Source organism: Aquarana catesbeiana, linkage group LG05 (genome assembly GCF_042186555.1).
Source record: "Aquarana catesbeiana isolate 2022-GZ linkage group LG05, ASM4218655v1, whole genome shotgun sequence".
Lineage (NCBI taxonomy): Eukaryota > Metazoa > Chordata > Amphibia > Anura > Ranidae > Aquarana > Aquarana catesbeiana.
This window is the reverse complement of record NC_133328.1, coordinates 573,882,077-573,902,584: the sequence shown is the minus strand read 5'-3', so window position 1 is coordinate 573,902,584 and position 20,508 is coordinate 573,882,077. Positions and strand designations below refer to the sequence as shown.

At 41.6% G+C, this 20,508-nt stretch overlaps 1 protein-coding gene across 1 annotated transcript in view; it reads right to left on the bottom strand.

Annotated features, from left to right (window-relative positions):
- Nucleotides 1–20,508, bottom strand: part of MTDH (metadherin) — a 57,013-nt gene that overhangs the window by 27,028 nt on the left and 9,477 nt on the right. Inside the window, exons 2-3 of the mRNA XM_073632016.1 lie at nucleotides 5,189–5,290; nucleotides 2,703–2,787 (exon numbers count right to left, since the gene is read on the bottom strand). Coding sequence (XP_073488117.1) covers nucleotides 2,703–2,787; nucleotides 5,189–5,290 — 187 coding nt within the window. The remainder of the gene's footprint in view (nucleotides 1–2,702; nucleotides 2,788–5,188; nucleotides 5,291–20,508) is intronic.

The following is a 20,508-nucleotide window of genomic DNA, read 5'->3' as shown; positions in this document are numbered from 1 at the left end:
GATTTGCGGTTTTGCTTTTTTTTTGGCCAATTTGTTGTTGGGCAGAATAACAAAACGTTAAAAAAAAGTCCCTGACCCTTTCCGAACACGCAGCGGCTGAAAAAAGCATAGATGTGAACGTGTCCTATGGGAACTGCAGTGCGCTTCTGCAAAAAAGCACCAAAAAACACAAATATGTGAACCAGGTTTAAGACGTTTAGTAACATAATGGGGTTAAAAAAAAAACTAAAATTAGCCCTTTAAAGTACAAAAAAAAAAAAAAAGCAGATAATCACTACTATAAAGGGGTTCATTTTTTTACTGTAGAACTGTGAAAGTAACATCTACAGTAGCGATTATTTGCTCTTTTTGTACTATAAAGGGCTCGGTTCGTTTTTGTTAACCCCATTATGTTACTGGCCGATTAATCGATTATGAAAATAGTAATCCATTAATTTCATAATCGATTAGTTGTTTCAGCCCTAGTCTGAGCACTGACAGGCTGACCCTCCACCCTTCAACCTCTGCAGCAATGCTGGCAGCACTCATATGTCTATTTCCCAAAGACAACCTCTGGATATGACGCTGGGCACATGCACTCAACTTCTCTGGTCGACCATGGTGAGACCTGTTCTGAGTGGAACCTGTCCTGTTAAACCGCTGTATGGTCTTGGCCACTGTGCTGCAGCTCAGTTTCAGGGTCTTGGCAATCTTCTTATAGCCTATGCCATCTTTATGTAGAGCAACAATTCTTTTTTTCAGATCCTCACAGAGTTCTTTGCCATGAGGTGCCATGTTGAACTTCCAGTGACCAGTATGAGAGAGTGAGAGCGATAACACCAAATTTAACACATCTGCTCCCCATTCAAACCTGAGACCTTGTAACACTAACGAGTCACATGACACCGGGGAGGGAAAATGTCTAATTGGGCCCAATTTGGACATTTTCACTTAGGGGTGTACTCACTTTTGTTGCCAGCGGTTTAGACATTAATGGCTGTGTGGAGTTATTTTGAGGGGACAGCAAATTTACACTGTTATACAAGCTGTACACTCACTACTTTACATTGTAACAAAGTGTAATTTCTTCAGTGTTGTCACATGAAAAGATAATAAATTATTTACAAAAATTAGAGGGGTGTACTCACTTTTGTGAAAAAAAAATATATTATACACACTTTATTTAGGTACACCTTGCTTGTACCCCTTTTTGCCTTCAGAACTGCCTATATTCTTCGTGGCATAGATTAAACAAGGTGTTGGAAACATTCCTCTGAGATTTTGGTCCATATTGACATGATAGCATTACACAGTTGCTGCAGATTTGTCAGCTGGACATCCATGATGCAAATCTCTTATTCCAGCACATCCCAAAGCTCTATTGGATGGAGACCTGGTGACTGTGGAGGCCATTGGAGTACAGTGACCTCATTGTCATGTTCAAGAAACCAGTGGTGAGATGATCTGAGCTCTGTGACATGGTGCATTATCCTGCTGGATGAAACCATCAGAAGATGGGTACACTGTAGTCATAAAGGGATGGACATGGTCAGCAACAATACTTAGGTAGGCCGTAGCGTTTAAATGATGCTCAATTGGTATGAACCAGCACAATTTGTGCCAAGAAAATATCCTCCACACCAATATATACCCCTACCACCAGCCTGAACCATTGATACAAGGCAGGATGGATCCATGCTTTTGTTTATGCCAAATTCTGATCCTACTATCTGAATGTTGCAGCTGAAATTGACACTCATGAAACCAGGCAACGTTTTTCCAATCTTCTATTGTCCAAATGTGGTGATCCTGTGTGAATTGTAGCTTCAGTTTCCTGTTCTAAGCTGACAGGAGTGGCACCCGGTGTGGTCTTCTGCTGCTGTAGTCCATCTGCTTCAAGGTTCGATGTGTTGTGCATTCAGAGATGGTATTCTGCATACCTTGGTTGAAACGAGTGGTTATTTGAGTTACTGTTGTCTTTCTATCATCTGGAACCAGTCTGCACATTCTCCTCTGACATCAACAAGGCATTTTCTTCCACACAACTGCCGCTCACTGGATATTTTCTCTTTTTCGGACCATTCTCTGTAAACTCTAGAGATGGTTGTGTGTAAAAACCCCAGTAGATCAGCAGTTTTTTAAATACTCAAATCAGCCCATCTGGCACCAACAACCACGCCACGTTCAAAGTCACTTAAATTCCCTTTCTTCTCCATTCTGATCCTCTGTTTGAACTTCAGCAAGTCATCTTCACCACGTCTAGATGCCATGTCATTGGCCGATTAGCAATTTGTGTTACCAAGCAACTGAACAGGTATACCTAATAAAGTGGCCGGTGACTGTATACACACACACACACACACACACGAGGGGGTCTTCAAAAAGATGGATAGAACCTATCTTTCTATCTACACACATACTACAGTCATACTCAGTAATTTAATATTTTTCTTTAACATTAAAGCCAACCCAAGTAGATTATGCTGGTACGTGTATACAAAAGTAAAGTGGTACTATTTCTGACAGCTAAAAAGTCCAGACTTTTTCTTCCATTCCCCATAGTCTGAGCCAGTAAAAAAAAAAAAATCCTTTTTTTCCAGGCATCTCTGCAGCATTTGCTCCTGTGCAAACAAATGATCATTACAGGGACATTTTGGGTGAACTCTTTAATATCTAGATAATACTTATTCAAGTGACAGAAATATGAGAGTAGAATTGTTTACCTTCTTCTGCTTCCTTTTTATCCTGGTTGGGCGACTGCTGAGTTTGTTTTATATCAGCCTTTGGTTTCTTTTTATTCTTCTTCACCTAATAAAATAAAGTGGGGACCTTCAATAACCATGTACGCATCCAATAGAAAGCCATTGTTTACCATTTGTGTACGTAGTCACCAAGTTCCATTCCAATCGCTGTTATGGCCCGTACACAAGATCAGAAATCGTTCGGAAAATACCGCTTTCAGAGCGATCGTACGATAATCTGATCATTAGTACAGAGCTTTCGAGAGCCGATCACAATTCATGCGGAATTATCCAATGGGACAATCAATTTTTCTCGTACGATACCAGATCGTACGATTTTTGTTTCATCAGTACAGTTGTCGTTCGAAAATACAATACAAATACACAACACATTACATCACTTCTGAATTTTTACTCAGTCATACGAGAATTTTCATAACTTTAGTAAACTCTTCATTATCGATATGAGACTAGCATAAAAAAGAAAAAAAAAGAAAAACAAAAACGGACGATCGTTCATCTCATCATGTGTACCAGGCATTAGGCTGGCTTCACACCTCTGCATAGTGTTCATGTATGCTAATCTGCGTGGTGCATCGTCGTTCTTTTCAAATAGCACCTCAACACAGAATATATTAAGGGCTGACAAAACTACATTGCAGTGCTTTGCACACACACACACACACACACTTAAAGTGGATGTAAACCCAATGTCATCCTTTCTAAACTACTGCCATAGGGGTTATCTATAAGGATATACATGCCTCCTGCATGTATCTTTACCTGTCAAATGTCTCCCCTCTGTCTGTTATTAGACCCGAAAAACTGCAGATTCTGTGGGTGGGTCTGTTGTCTGGAGCTCGGGGGGGGTGGAGTCGTGATGTCAGTAGACTCCCCGCCCACCTCTACACTCCCCTTGTCAATATGCATTTTCTCCTGTGTATTTCTAACTGAACTTCTGCTATGATCTCTAACTTCCAGTGAAAAGACAGGAAAGTAGCCACATGACTTCAGCATGCCCAATCATGCTGAGGTGTGGAACAGCCAATCCTTGCAGAGCTGCTGAAGAAAGGAGTGGGGGGAGGGAATTAAAAAATAATGCATGTCTTAGGCTAGTGCACGAGATATGTAAATCACCTGTCACTCACAACAAGGGGGAGTATTTGACAAAGTTTTTCTCCATTTGTCAAGATTTATCTCACTGAACAATAAAAGAGGATTGCACAGAGCTGGATTAACTCTTTGTAGCAAGACTGGGCTCAAATGATAGGAAATCTTATACTGTATATTATGACAAAAAAAAATTTCGGTTTTACATCCACTTTAATTGCATTTAAATGTTTGCTGCAGGCCAGGTCTCTTACATTGTGGTGAATTGTGAGTCCATTTAGAATTTATGGACTGCCATAAAGTGTTACTAAACCCACAACAGTAAAATCAGTCTGTATATGCAATAAAGCATGCTTGTTATACTCACTGAGAAACCTAAGGGGTTAATCCTCTGCATTGTGTATAAAGGCTGGTTGATCCTGTCTTCTCTGATTCCCCTCTTTTTCCAATGTCTCCAAAAAATAGTCTGATATTTTCAGAGCCAGGGGACAGGCTGCACATGCTCAGTTTGGTGTGTATTGCTAGAGAGTTTTTTTTTTTTTTGTTCTTGGGAGGGTGCATGTGATCAGCACAGGGACAATCAGCACTGTCCAGACAGAGGATCAGGGGAGAATGAAAACTCCTCCTACAAGCTTTACTACTGATCGCTGCTATATACTGCCGGTGAGAAAAAGGTATTTAGCGGTTTAAATTTACTACAATAATTGCATTTCCCTGTTGTGGGAGACCAGCTATAGTGAATGAAGATTCTGGGTTTAGTAACACTTTAACACAAGGCTGAGCTATAAAGAAAGGGTCCTTAGGCTGCATAATTTTCTTTGTAAATAAATATTTCTATTGCACACACAAATGTTATATGTTTATTGCCAACATCCTAAAGGTAACCTGTGCTTCACCCAACAGGTTTATTAAAATGCCAACCCCCCTAGCTAATTTTATCCAGCTGTATAAGCTCCTGTTTAGCCTTAGAGCTTACAGGCAGTTATTGCTCCCCCACACCAGAAGCACCAATTATTAGTCTGTGAGCCAGCTGAAAGAAAGATTAGAGGGGACAGGCTTTACAATGATATAGCATAGGTTCGCTGAAAATCAGAAAATTGCATTCCACATCCCTGTAACAGTTAAGCCTTTGAAAATCAGTCATTAAACCTTTCCTCATTTAGTGCCAAGTCTGCTACAAATGGGCATGCAAATAAATGGTAATTTTATTTACAAAACAGCACAGCGGGCTGCAGCAAGCACATCAAAGGGACTGAACTGCTCATTAAAATACTTACAAGGAATGTGTTTGTATTCTGCAATATTTTGTGCACATTTTGTTTTACCCAAATAAATTTGTAACACTTGTACATAGTCACCTTTTCATTCTTCTTGTCAGCATCAAGAGGCTGCTTTGGACTTTCTTTTTTGACTGGAACAATCACCTCTTCCTCGGCAAGCTCTACTGGGCGACCGTTAGGCTGCAAAAAGAAAAACAAAATGATGAAAGACTAATTAAAAGATTATAAGTCAAGACTGTTAGATTTGCAAAAAAAAAAAAAAAAAAAAAAAAAAAAATGGAAAGTGCAACCCAAGTTTTTGGCAATAAACCAAGACAGAAAAAAAGCCCCCAAAACCCTAAAAATAATAATTTTTTTATATTTCTACTCTGCCGTTGCTAATTTTGCTTGTTACATGGACAGCCTTTTTTTCTGGCTCATTGCACGGATTGGGCCTCCTGTACACTGGGAGTGTAGCCAAAGTACATGAGGTTCCAGCGTTTAGGTGCGGGTGGAAGGTACAGGCGCACCATCTAACCCTGCTACTAGCTGTCCGTAAAAGTCTATGAGAGGCAGTCAGCTGCTGTAGCTGGGTGGTCCACAGTACTTGCATTTAGAGCAATAAGCACCCAAAGATGAATGCCCAGATGCACCTGCGTCCCAAGCATTTGTCTGGGTGCAAACTGCCCTAAGTGCAAGTACCATTTGGCGCACCATTAGGCCCCGTTAACTTCCAGGCACAGCCATCAGCATACTGTATAATGCTGTTCACACAATACATACTGTTGACAGGGATTAAATAAGAACAAGTCTAGCAGCAGTCCAGTTGGACTCCATTGGTCTGGTTTACATTAACTTATAGTCCTAGTTGGTGGAGGCAACACAAGAAGAAAAGGCTTTGCTATTTAAAAGAAATCAGTGTGGGACCTGTAATGAAACGTCCCACGCTTAGTCATATACCGCTTCCTCCCAGTCTGAATACAGATATCAGATATTCCAAACCGTTAACAACCAATAACTAGACAGTACTCGTTTTGGATGCTAAACATAAAACGGTTTATCGAAACACAGGAATACAGGAGGTCAAGGGCAAGGTAGACTGTCCAATCAGCAGGGAGAGCTGTTGGAGAACCCCCCCCCCCCCCCCCACACTAATCTACATTACACATCCCATAATACCCAAGGCAGACAGACGCAATAGAAAATGGAATACAGCCACGCCCCAACACAGAGCACACAATAGTATGAGAAAATAAAATAAAAAATATAAATATATATACGCACACACACACACACACACACGCACACACACACACACACACACACAGCATTCCAGTGTGGTTGTACAGCGAGCCTAATTAGTACAGATCAGACTGGGGTTCTCGGTCACCCTATGCCCCTATTAGAGACACAGGTGACAGACATAGGAGGTGCATGAGGAGCTCAAGCAAGGGTTTCCCAACCTCTCCAAGGTATTCTGGGTTCCATGGGCCCCCCCGCCCACAGGATCGGTTCGAGTTGGAGTAGTAAAGTCCCGTCTACAACCTGCATTGGATAAATGATCGCTCTGCCTTACTTAATCCTGGATTTGCTTGCAAGCCCTGCAGCTCAGCAAGGTAACCCCACACTTTTCAGTTTACTGGTGAAGGCATGCATTCCATTCCCCATGTCGTATAGGGCAGCATTGGTGATATTTACAAACGTAGGGAAAAATTTACACCAACACAGACTTTCTATGGTGGTCAATGGCAACATGTTCCCTGGTAACCAATTTGTGCATTACTAACAAACTTATTTAGCTCTAGTGGTCTTAAGGGATAAGGGAATCCACTAAGGAATGCAATGATAAAAACAGGATTGCATAAGGTGGTATAGTTAGAGTGTAGGGCTGCAACTAACGATTATTTTCATAATCGATTAGTTGGTCGATTATTGTTTCGATTAATAACCTTAAAAAAAAAAAAAAGTGTGGTATATAATTTAGTTAATATGTAAAGTTTTTTTTTAAAAAAAGCAATTTATTCTTATATATCTCTATGCAGTGGTAAATATAAACAACCAACTGTATGGTTAGGGAGCAAAATATTGAATCCACTCTGAGAATAACAGGAAGAAGAGATATACTGTATAAACTATTAGAAGAGAAATACAGTTTTTTGTCCAATTTGTTGTTGGGCACATTAAAAAATACAAAATGCTGCAAAAACGCATTACATGCTTTTCTGCAGCTTCTCCATTGAAGTATATGGAACCAAAAAAGCACAGTTTTGCGTTAAAAAAAAAAAAAAAGTCCTTGACCCTTTCCAAATACACAGCGGCTGAAAAAAAGCATAGATGTGAACGTGTCCCATAGAAAACCATGTTATATGAACTGTAGTGCGTTTCTACAAAAAGCACCAAAAAAACACAAAGATGTGAACCAGGTCTAAGACGTTTAGTAACATAACGGGGTTAAAAAAAACCTAAAATGAGCCCTTTATAGTACAAAAAAAAGCAAATAATCGCTACTGTAAGTGGTTCATTTTTTAACTGTAGAACTGTGAAAGTAATATTTACAGTAGCGATTATTTGCTCTTTTTGTACTATAAAGGGCTTATTTTATTATTTTTAACCCCATTATGTTACTGGCCGATTAATCGATAATGAAAATAGTAATCGATTAGTTGTTTCAGCCCTATTAGAGTGTATAGAAAAGTACACCTGTTACCTCTGTAACTAATCCTGAGCTTAAAGTGGTTGTTAAGCCACTATATTCAATTTAGATCATCCTCTCTGTTTAATAATCCTGTGTGCCCGTGTCCTATAAAAACAAGCCGTTCTATACCTGATTTCAGAGCGCCGCTCATGTGATCGGCCGACTCTCTGCTCTCCCCATCTGACAGCAGCAGCAGGCAAGGCCCAGAAACCCCCTCTGATGGTGGGAGGAGAGAAGGAGAGAGGCGGCCGGTCACGTGAGCGCCTAGCAGCTCTCTGAAATCAGGCATAGACACAGGGGCATACAGGATTATTAACAATTTCCCTGTGGGATTAATAAATTATTCTGTAAACAGAGAGGATGGTATGAAACTTTTAATGTAACTTCAGCAGCAGGAGGGGAGGGGGGCGGGTACTGGCACGCGCCAACAGGCAGGGAGGGGGAGGAGCACAGAGAAGAAGTGGGAGAGCTGCAGACGAAGGGGGCACATAAACTGACCACAGTAGATATATCGTGGTCAGTTTACAGGGGGGGGGGGGGGGGCGGCATAGCCAGGCAGGATCAGCCGGGTACTTCAGGAGATAAAAAAGGGCCAAATGGCAGCACTGTGCTGTTATTTATGCATTAAAGGAACGAGATCAATATTTTTTTTTAGCGTAAACACCAAGTTTCCGTGTCACAAGACCTAAAGCGGATGTGGTGTTGTTGACATTAACAGCATCTTCAGTCGCTGTGAATGAATACACAATCCAGATCGGCTATTGATCAGGTGACCTAAGGCTGGCTTTATGACCCCAGACCCTTGGGAAATGAGCACTGCAAGATCTGCATAATTACAGCCGATAGGTATGTTTATTCACGCTTACCCTCTAAAGCCTCCCACTTTAAAGCAGAACTCCGTGCAAATTTTTCCCCCTCTTTACATGAGCTACACTGTTCATTTTGCTCTGGAGAAGAGAACAGCGGAGATATACTTACTTGACCCGCTGAACTTCCCTGCACAAGACACGCCTGCGTTCTTGAAATTGGACTGTTCCCGACATCAGCATGTTCCAAAAATAGGAACAGTCCACCGCTGGACGGTGGGGGAGCGCAGTTTTCCCAGAGGATCAGCAGATCAGGTAAGTATAGACTTCGTGCGCACCCCCCAGAAAAAAAAAACAAACCAATTGACCAATGCAGTGCGGGCACAGTCCCACTTAATGGGGGGAAAAAACAAAACAAAACCCACACATTCTCTCCACAGCGCGCCCCCCCCCCCCCCCCCCCCCCCACACACACACACACCTCCCCACCTTTTACCTACAGGTAAGCCTATAAAAAGGCATACCTGTAGGTAAAATTATTATCTCCTAAACCTGTACCACTCAGCGTTAATTATTTTCAGTCCTTATGCTGCCAGTATTAGGATATTTATATATATCATATTTACCGGTTTATAATTTTTTATTTTTACATTTCATTAGTGGCTTCCTCGCTTATGTAAAAGAGGTCATACATCCCAGGAGTATCCAGGAGGGGTTTTCTCTGCTAAGGACACCCTTCTGTCTGCATGCCTGAGCTAAGGGCAAATGGATTCCAGAAAGTAAATACTACATGAATCATCTGCCCTTACTCAAGATGGGCACAGACAAATGATAGGAGGGTGTTTTTCAAAGTGATTTCTCCACAAAATAAAGCATGGAGACACGGATGGATGGGGGAGTTTGAATATTAAAAATGAATTAAATAGCGTTTCTGGTGCTCAGATGCAGTGAATATCAGCTTTAAATAAAAGAGGGAGGAGGAGCCAGAAGTCTTGTAGATCGCCACACAACGATTGCAGCGATCTTACCCGGGAATGGGTACCTGGTTTTGACAGGTATCTGCTCCCCCTTCCCCCCTAAAAAGGTGGCAAATGGACGGGGGGGGGGGGAGCAAACAAGCGGAGCTTCCCCTATTAGGTGGAGCTCCACATTACATCAATAGTAAAGATATAATCGTAATTTCCTATCAAAAGTCAACAAACACATCCGTTTAATTCTCTGCCCTGCCTGATTGACGCAGTTTGATCAAAACTGAATCTAAATAGATCAGAAGTTCTGGCTATTTGATTTTTTGCAGTATAGACGGTTTTGATTGAATTGTAAAAAGGTTATATTAAAAAAAAAAAGTCAAAGCATGTATGGTCACTGACTCAGTTGAATTGATGATAGGCAACTCCTATCCTCATATTGATTAGTGGTTCCAAATTAATAACTACTGCAGTAGGGAACAGACACAAAAGATACGCTCAGCATCTTTCCAAATTACTGTTCTGCTTTATTATGACGCAATTGAAGGTTTTTATGCACATGATTACGTAGGTATCACATTAATATTACAATTGTACATTTATGGTAACAAGGGGCGTTACATAGGCAGGCTAATTCTAATCAGGACTCGAAAGAATGTAAACATTTACTGAAAACATTATTAGTGCTGTTGCACAGTGAGGGCAGTGTGCAATACATACAAAATACAATACAATTATATACAGAACTTACAAATTTCCATTACAGTCTCCCCTCTTTTGATCAATATTTTGATCACTAACCATACCTGCTATCACCTTTAACCTGGAACCTCCACACACTTAGGTGGAGGTAGTCCTGGCCAAAGAAGCAAAAAACTCCATTGTGGAGAAAATAATAGCTAAGCAACTTTTTCATTACCAAAATGACTTTTCATTGTGAAAAACAAATGATTGATAAGACATATTTACAGAGTACTGGCTGTACACTCCTGTGGCCAGAATGGCCTTCTAGCTTAATTGTTGGCATGCTGACTTATCAGCACATGTAAACACAGACAATTCTACATGAAATGGAAGACGCACAAAAGACAAATATGACTTCAACTTGGCTGAACTATTTTTCAAATATATATATCCCTTACAATTAAAGTAATTGAATCAAAAAGTACCCTAGACTGTGATCACAAGAGGGAAACAAATCAAACACAGAGATTTCTTTAATTTAGTCATTTTTGCAGTGTGTGGTGTGGACCCAGGTGACTTTTTCTTCACGTTTTGCAAAAACTGTACATGAAATAGATGCTGTATTGAGTCTCCAAACTTTTCCTTATATATAAATGTCTCTTAACAATCCACAAGTCACCTGGCTTTAGTTTTAGATCCTTCCAAACTTTTAGGATCTGGAATTGGGGAGAAAACACATAAATGAGTTTGTCAAAAACCTTAAAAGATCAGCAACATTCTCTGTGAGATCCGAATGGAGGACTTCAGCTGCTGAGACAAAATATAAGCAAGTGAGTAACACACTCCCAAACCAAATCTCATAGGGAGAGAGTCCAACATCCCCCTTAGGGGCTTGATAAAATATAAGAAAACATTCAGGCAAAAGTTTTCTAGTTTCTTACTCTACTTTGTCCGCTATATTGTAGATAGTAGGGGGTGTAAAAATAAAACCTCAAAACTTCTAGTAAGGACTCTCCTATAAAAAATGATTTCCTCTGTTACTCTCTGTACTCCCTGGCACTCTGTACTTACAAACTACTTCTGATAACACTTTTTACTGTGGCCTTTGCAGTAGCATTTGCCACTGGACATCCAAAAAACATGTCCATACAGACAAAATGCATACTCGTAAGATCCTAACTTGGGCATCTGGATATATCTTTTTATAATCTCTGGGAGGGATGTTCAGCTTTTGGTAACACCTTTGGTAACAGGTAAAACAAGAAGTGGTATGTTATAAAAACAACTGTGGAGAACCCTGGCTCTATCCCATGCTCATTTACTAAGGCAGCCATAACTTCTTGTGACTGATGACACGGTCCATGTGTCAAGCTGAAGGGAAAAGAGTGGCTGGCAGACATAAATGATCACCTTTTCCAAAGTCCTGTTTCATAAGAAGTTGCCCCCTGTGGACCACTTGTTCTTCTCGTTCTGGGGTCCTTAAAGTTGAATTATTAATCCCAGCTATACTGGGCCAGAACTAGGGTGGAATCTGTGGGTTGCACAGACCCATCAAGTGTCCGGGGCTGTAAATGCAGCATCCTTAGTCACCTGGTCTGCTTCCATGTGTGAAAGTTAATATGGCTACCTCAGCAAGAAGCTGGAAGGCTGAAAACAGCCGATCAAATTAACTTGGCATGCTTGGTTGGTTTACCTGCCGAAGTAAAAACAAACTTCTGGCCCTTCAAATGGAACCAAAAGCTCTCTATATCTCGACTATCTATATAAATATACACTCTTTTTACAGCTCACAGGCTTTGCTAAAACATGGAGCTCTGCTTCTTGAGCTGGGCAAAAAGGATCCAATGACTTTGAATACAGAGTATCCTTCTGGGTGATAAACTGCATACTCAAATCTACAAAAAATTAAATATCTGGGTCTTCAGGGAGTGTGTCCCGCACTGGGCTCACAGCAGCTGATTCCTACACCATCAATTTAACACATGTGTCTTTTCCTTTCTCTCCGGCCTCCAATAGAGGCAATAAGGTGGCTGGATTCAAATGTACGCATTTTTCATTGCTAGATTTGTACATAAACAAACTCGTATTTTAAACCTTTCATTAAACAAACATTTAGTTAGCTGTATATTTGCTGCATAGAATGTCGGACCATTAACCAAAACAATATCTAACTTTGTCTAATAGCACCTTTGCATAAGAGCTACAGCTCTGATATATCGGGATGAACCATTCATTACTGGGTCCAGCTTGCATAAATATATTACAATGGCTTGTTTTCTATCACGCTGTTTGTGTAAGAACTCCAGTTTCATGTTTCAAAAGACAACTTCTTCCTGGCAATATTATAATAAATGATAACAATACCCTGCGGTCATGGAGAGATGTCCATAAATCCAAAATATTCTTCTGCTTATACCACTGTACTTACAAGAAAAAGGGGCACATCATTTCACAATCCACACATTCTGCTTTGGATTTCAAAAATAAAAAATAAATAAAAACAAAAGGACCAATCTGTATGATGGACCAGAAAGTATCAAACTATAAAACAACTGGCTGCAGGCGGCATCTATCCTAACAGGGTGTGTGGACTTGATGTGATGGGTCTGTTATATTTTAATTTTATTTATTATTACTCTTACATCATGGACCGCACATCAAGTTTTCATCAAAAACCTTACAATATCATTTTTGTAGAAGAACTTCTTATGTATTCCATCCATCTTGGCTTTGTTAAATATTATGGCAGCTTTATTCAAAATAACAACCTCATCTTAATCTTTTTTCCTCTCAATAAGGGCTTATTGTATAAATGTAAAATTACAAAATTGTTATCTTAATCTAAACTAATCTCATTCATTACAAATTTCCCCAATAACCTGGATTTCATTTCCAACCAAAGGTTGTCTAAACCAGTTTCAATATATCTATATTATTAATATAATTGTTAAACTCATATTAGAAATGAATACTCATTATTACTTAATTTTACTTAATTTCCCTTTTTTAAATGCACTGTTTCCACTATCAAAGGATATTCAATTTGTGTAATACACGGTTAAATGTAACCTTCATTTTACCATGTTTGGAAAACAGATTCAAAATAATTGTGATCACATTGTTTACCATTAGATTCGTTAACACGGCACATTTTGTTATAAATGTTTTGTCTAAAAAACAGAAATTGGCATGGTGTCCTTCCAGCTTATCACTGACCACATTCTTTCAGGAGAGCACAAAGGAGGAGGTCACATCTGCGTACATGACACACACAAGCAATAGAACTAAAGGTCCCAGCATTCACACACACATACACCAATATCTCTCTAAAATCGCTTACATTTTTCCCATTTGTACACAACACATGCATATCATTCTCTCACTTTCTTTTAACTCTCATTAATATTTTCCTGTCTAAATTCTACTTTCTTTATTTTGTTTAAATAACTTTTATATCTAGCTTCTATGATTCTATGATCAGATGGGGAGCCACAGTGCTCATCCCATCTTCCCTCTCTGACAACATATAAAGTATTCTGTTTTACCTCTCATTTCTCTGTTTCTGACTCTAATAGTTGTAGTGCCTGACCCCAAATTCATCCCACAACTTAACATGAAAATGTCCCTTTCTGTCTAGTGTTAATGTCACCCTTGATCCATCCGGCTCACATAGATAGCTGTTTCTCTAGCTGTTTACTCTGCATGATTCTTAGTCCCTGTGGACCTTGGTAACCCAGTTACCCATTGTGGATCCCTGTCCACTCTAACCATTAATCTAGGGGCTCAGTATAGGCGGAACCGCACCTTTGGTTCATATATAGCGCTCCTCTTGCGCTGGGCATTTTTGAGGGTCTCTTACCCTTCATTCCCTTAATTCGATGCCCATAATGACTGGCCAGTCTTCTCTCTTCTCTACTTGTGCCTATACCCTCTTGCCTCTAAACTACTTTATCTAGCAGATTTACTACATATACCTGTGAACAGCACTATTCTTCCCTTTCTTATCTATAACACTCCGATGGACAATAGACAGGGACAACATAACATATAACCACCAATCAATACAGTTCGATTAAGGGGAGTAAAATAGGTACCCTTTGTCCCGAAAATGCCTTACCGATCAAGGAAGTCTGATAACTCAAATGTAAGCAAAAGGCTTACCTCAGTCGGCTGATTATCAGAAATTCCCGGATCGTCTCAAGCTCCTCGTTTCGGATACTCAGGGTCACCTGGAATCCCCTCCTAAGGCAAAGCTCGCCATGCCGACTCAGTTGAATTGATGATAGGCAACTCCTATCCTCATATTGATTAGTGGTTCCAAATTAATAACTACTGCAGTAGGGAACAGACACAAAAGATACGCTCAGCATCTTTCCAAATTACTGTTCTGCTTTATTATGACGCAATTGAAGGTTTTTATGCACATGATTACGTAGGTATCACATTAATATTACAATTGTACATTTATGGTAACAAGGGGCGTTACATAGGCAGGCTAATTCTAATCAGGACTCGAAAGAATGTAAACATTTACTGAAAACATTATTAGTGCTGTTGCACAGTGAGGGCAGTGTGCAATACATACAAAATACAATACAATTATATACAGAACTTACAAATTTCCATTACAGTCACCATTAGTGATATTAAGCTAAGAGAATTTTAAATTTGTCAGATGTATGTTCTCTTTAAAATGATAAAAGTACATACAAAGAATTAGCAGTACACAAATTTCCAAGTACCTAAAAACGGCAAACCTCTGGCATCAGACCTCTGACCCCCCATGACAATCCAGTCTCTTCTAGCAGAAAAGGCTGACACACCAAGCAGCCATGCATGTCACTACCAAGAATTCTCAGCTGCTACAAGGACATCTCAGGCACATTCATTCTGTAGGAGGCAAGTTTGAACTTCAGCCATGTGTAGAAATGCTACAGAGGCTGGACTTCAGAATACGGCTAAGTATTTTTCCATCTCGTGCTTGTATAAAACTCACATTCTCGCCTTTAGTATTTATTATTAGAGAATTATTATTTAGGAATATGTTTCAATTCTCCATTAGAAACATTCAGTCTTCGTTATAAAAGTAAAAATCAAAGTGACGTCCATAGCAGCATATTATATTGTCAGTTACTGATCACTGCAAGTCACTATTCGATCGCAGTGATCCAGTTTGTTTGGACAGATTCCTGATTGTAATCTGTCCAAACAAAATCTCACAACTGACTGTCACATTTACAACAGCAACTCTTTTAGTGAAAGAAAATCTCTCCTCATCACACTGATTACCAATAAAATCACAAAGCAATGGTGCTACAATCCGGCAACTCCATGAAATAATATTAAAGTGGAACTTCACTCACCCGATTCTTGAATGCACAGACTAAGGCCAGCCATAAGACATAGTGAAAGAAATTCGCTCGATTCCTCCATCAACACAGCTAACGTTGTTGGGGGGAATCCCTCCTGCCATGCCATTGTGTTCTCCCAACGTGGGAAGCCATCGGCGCCAGTAAAACAGTGATTATTGCTAGCGGCCATAACAGCCGCTTGTGATGATCGCATGTGAAATCCGTCAGGCTGGTTGTACCCAAGTTGATCGATTAACTTGGGTACATTTAGCCTGCCCATATATGGCTCAAATCTCGGCCAATTCCTGCTTAACCGGACGAGTTTTAAACAGTCTATGGCTGGCTTAAAGGCGGCTGGCTATACATGCATCAAAATATGGCCAGTTCAGCAGGGACTGGCTGAATTTCGATCTATGTATGGGCAAGCTGGTTGTACATTCCTTGATCTATCGATAGACTTGTGTACAACCAGCCTGTCAGGTTTTTCCCAAATAATCAGTGCCGCTGGCTATAGCCAGCAACACTAATCACTGCATTCTGGTGGCAGGGAAGGCTCCCCACTATCAGTATACAATACCACAGCGTGATGGATTCAATGGGGGAGTCAGATCAATTTTTTTGTTGTCCATCACGCTAGTTGGGGAAAAAAAAAGCTTAATGTATGGGCTGCCTAACTGTCAGTACTTGTAGTTTATCAATCACAGAACTCTGAATGAATGACTTGGCTGGGCAGACAAAACCCCGTACAGCCACATTATTTTAATCACTTGCCTAATAATAAGCACTTTCACCCATTCCTGCTCAGGCAAATTATCAGCGCTGTCGCACTTTGAATGACAATTACGCAGTAATGCAACACTGTACCCAAATGAAATTTTTATCATTTCACACAAATGGAGACTTATTTTAGTGGTATTTAATCACTGAAGCTGGTCTTTTATCTCTTGCTAAAAAAAAAAATAGTTGGTTATAGGTAATTTTCTCTCTTTCACTAATGTGCACTGAGGCAGCTGCACTGATATGCGGAACAGAGAGGTGACACTGGTGGGACTGCACTGAATTATCAGTGCCCTGGTTATCAGTGTACATGTCCCTTTTAGAGAAGCCGATTATCGGCTCTCTTCTCCTCATGCAGTCTGCATGAGGAAAGGATTGCAGATAACTGGCATCTGTTTAACTCCACGAGCAGCTGTGATTGGACATAGCTGATCACGTGGTAAAGACCTGCTGACTGGCTCCTTACCTCAAATCTGTGATCAGTAGTGTCCGGAGGACACAACGATCACAGAGCCCGCCACCCATGCCCAGCAGTGGGCGCGATCAGGGATGCCTTCATATGATGGGGTTACAGAACTAGAAGACCGCGCTGCAGCAGTCATTCGACTATAGCGCAGGCGACAAGTGGGTAAAGTAGTGACAGCGGGCGCCCAGAGAAGGTGCCCGCTCACCGTCACTGGGCAGGGGGGGAGATCTGAAGCTGCTGGAGTATGTTCCAAAAGGTGAACGTATCCTTTAAAGGGATAAAACACAGGGAACGTGCAGGTATAGCAGAGGTGTACTGCAATTTTTTTTATACTACCGACAAACTCTTTACACATAATTATTCTCTGATTAAGATCAGGACTTTGGTTCTTTCTGAAGCCAAGGCAATAAACATGTCTATCTAGAAAGACTGGACATCAAAAACAAGAAGCGGTCGCACTTCTATCTGCAGCAGTTACAGTAAAAAAAAGTTTTTTATTGCTATATTTTTCTAAGCCAAAAAATGCAGTGGGAAAGGTGCAGAGGTCAGGCAGCTGCATCATTTCAAGTAAAAGCGGCAAAGCAAACAAAAAGAGAAATAAAATATCAGCTGCTGACCACAACTCTACCCGACCACTGTCTGCTGGGACCCTTTTCTAGGCATTTAGGCCTCATGCCCACGGGCATTTTAAAAAACAAGCTGTAAAGCTAGTACCAACGCCAGGAAAAAAAAGCGGCATTAAAAACGCGATTTTATCCACGTTTTGCATTGGCGTCAATGCACGTTTAGCCGCGCTTCTCTGTCTCTATTCAAAATCAATGGTTCCCTATGGAAGCCCATTGATTTGAACAGAAGTCGCACCAGAAGTCAGATCAAGAGGAGCCGACTTGCGGTGCAACTTGTGTGTCAAGAATCTTGAAGGGGAACCCTGGCAAAATTTTGCGCAAGGTCCCTCCCCTCAAAGATCCATACCAGACCCTTATCCGAGCACGCAGTCAGAAAAGGGGGGGGTGGATGAGCGAGTACCCCCCCCCACTCCTGGACCATACCAAGCCACATGCTCTCAACATGGGTGGTGGGTGCTTCGGGGCGGGGGGGGGGGCAAAGCACCTTGTCCCCATGTTGTTGAAGACAAGGGCCTCTTCCCGCCAACCCTTGCCCGGTGGTTGTCGGAGTCTGCAGGCGGGGACTTATCGGAATTGAATCTGGAAGCCCCCTTTAACAAGGGGGGCACCAGATCCCGGCCCCCACCCTAGGTGAAAAAAAAAAAAAAAAAGCGTCAAAAATAAAAACACACTACACAGTTTTTTAAAGTCTTTTTTTTTTTTTTTTTTTTTAATTAAGGCAGCTTCAGCTCTTTTCCCTCTGCCGGTCCTTCCCCCTCCGCTATCTTCTTGCTCTTTTGCTGGGTCTTCTCCCTCTGTTCTTCTTCCAGTGTTGACTCGACACGATCTCCCGGTGTAATGCTGGGTCCTCTGTGTGCAATGACTTATATTGGCATGGGGCGGGGCCACCCTATAACACAAGTTGGAGGCCAAGCCCCTTGTGACGTCACCGCCCGGGGCATGATGGGGCGGTGACGTCAGAACGGGCATGGCCTTCAACTTGCGTCATCGGGTGGCCCCGCCCCATGCCAATATAAGTCATTGCACACGGCAGACCCAGCATTACACCGGGAGATCGCATCGAGTCAAAATCGGAAGAAGAACAGAGGGAGAAGACCCAGCAAAAGAGCAAGAAGCTAGCGGAGAGAGAGAACAGCGGAGAGGGGAGAAGGAACGGCAGAGGGAGAAGACATTGCCAGAAGAGTCGGAGCTGCCTTAATAAAAGACTTTAAAAAACTGCAGTGTTTATTTTTGACACTTTTTTTCTTTGGTGAATGGGTAGGGGTACGATGTACCCCATACTCATTCACATAGGGTGGGGGCTGGGATCTGGGGGCCCCCTTGTTAAAGGGGGCCTCCAGACTCCGATAAGTTCCCGCCCGCAGATCCCGACAACCACCGGGCAAGGGATGTCGGGAGGAGGCCCTTGTCCTCATCAACATGGGGACAAGGTGCTTTGGGGTGGGTGGCGCAGGGTCCCCCTGCCTGAAGCACCCACCCCCCATGTTGAGGGCATGTGGCCTGGTATGGTCCAGGAGAGGGGGGGGCTCGCTTGTCCCTCCCCTGACCTGTTGTGTTGCATGCGGACAAGGCTTAACACTGTGTATACAGCGTTAAGCCTCTTTAACCACTTCAACACCGGCCCATAGTCAAATGACGGCCACAGATGGGATCTCCCATCCTGGGTGGCCATCATATGACGTCTCGGGCTTCCCGGCTGTCTAGGGGGCACGCGCGCTAGCCGCGTCACTCGGGACCCGGTGTGTGTGTGCTCGGCGGCCGCGATGTCCGCCGTCGGGCACTCGCGATTGCACGTTAACCGAGCAGGACCGAGGATCTGTGTGTGTAAACACACAGATTCACGTCCTGTCAGGTGAGAGGAGACCGATCTATGTTCCCAGTACAGATGAACACCGATCGGTCTCCTCCCCTTGTGAGTCCCCACCCCCTACAGTTAGAATCACTCCCCTAGGAAACATTTAACCCCTCGTGCCCCCCCAGTGGTTAACCCCTTCCCTGCCGGTCACATTTATACAGTAATCAATGCAATTTTATAGAATTGATCGCTGTACAAATGTGAATGGTCCCAAAAATGTGTCAAAAGTGTCCGATGTGTCCACCATAATGTCACAGTCACGAAAAAAAAAAAAAAAAAAAAAAAAAAAAAAAAAAAAAAAAAACGCAGATAGCCGCCATTACTAGTAAAAAAAATAAATAAATAAAATTTTTTAAAAAATGCCATAAATCTATCCCGTATTTTGTAGACAATATAACTTTTGCGCAAACCAATCAATATACGCTTATTGTGATTTTTTTACCAAACATATGTAGAAGAATACGTATCGGCCTAAACTGTTTTTTTTTCCAAAAATTGGGATATTTATTATAGAACAAAGTATAAATTATTGTGTTTTTTTCAAAATTGTCACTCTTCTTTTGTTTATAGCGCAAAAAATAAAAACCGCAGAGGTGATCAAATACAACCAAAAGAAAGCTCTATTTGTGGGGAAAAAAGGACGTCAATTTTGTTTGGGTACAGCGCGCACAACCGCGCAATTGTCGTTTAAAGTGCGACAGTGCTGAAAACTAAAAATTGGTCTGGGAAGGAATGGGGTGAAAATGCCCTGTATTGAACCGGTTAAATCGCGTTGAACACCTTTTACCGTTATGTGGCGTTTTTACAGCTCTAGTGCTGGAGCCTCAGAACACGCTGATACTGGGGCTTAAAAACACCTAAACGCCTTGGTGGGCATGAGGCCATAGGCTACCATTGGGGAGGCATTTTTAAGCTGTGAAAAACGCTCCTAAAAGCGGCTGTAAAAACGTCCGTGGGCATGAGGACTTTCAGTCAAGTCTCTGGTGTTAATCTATGGGTCACATTGTCCTGGTTCACATTGGTACAATTTGACATGTCAAATTGGCGTGACCCTGCATTTGCGGCACTGCACCGATTTCAAAAAGTAGTTTCTGTACTGCAATTTACATTGACATCTGTGCAGAAACCTGCACAGATGTCTGAAATTGCAGCTGAAATCAGGACTGACATGCAGGAGTGAAATCGTGCGAG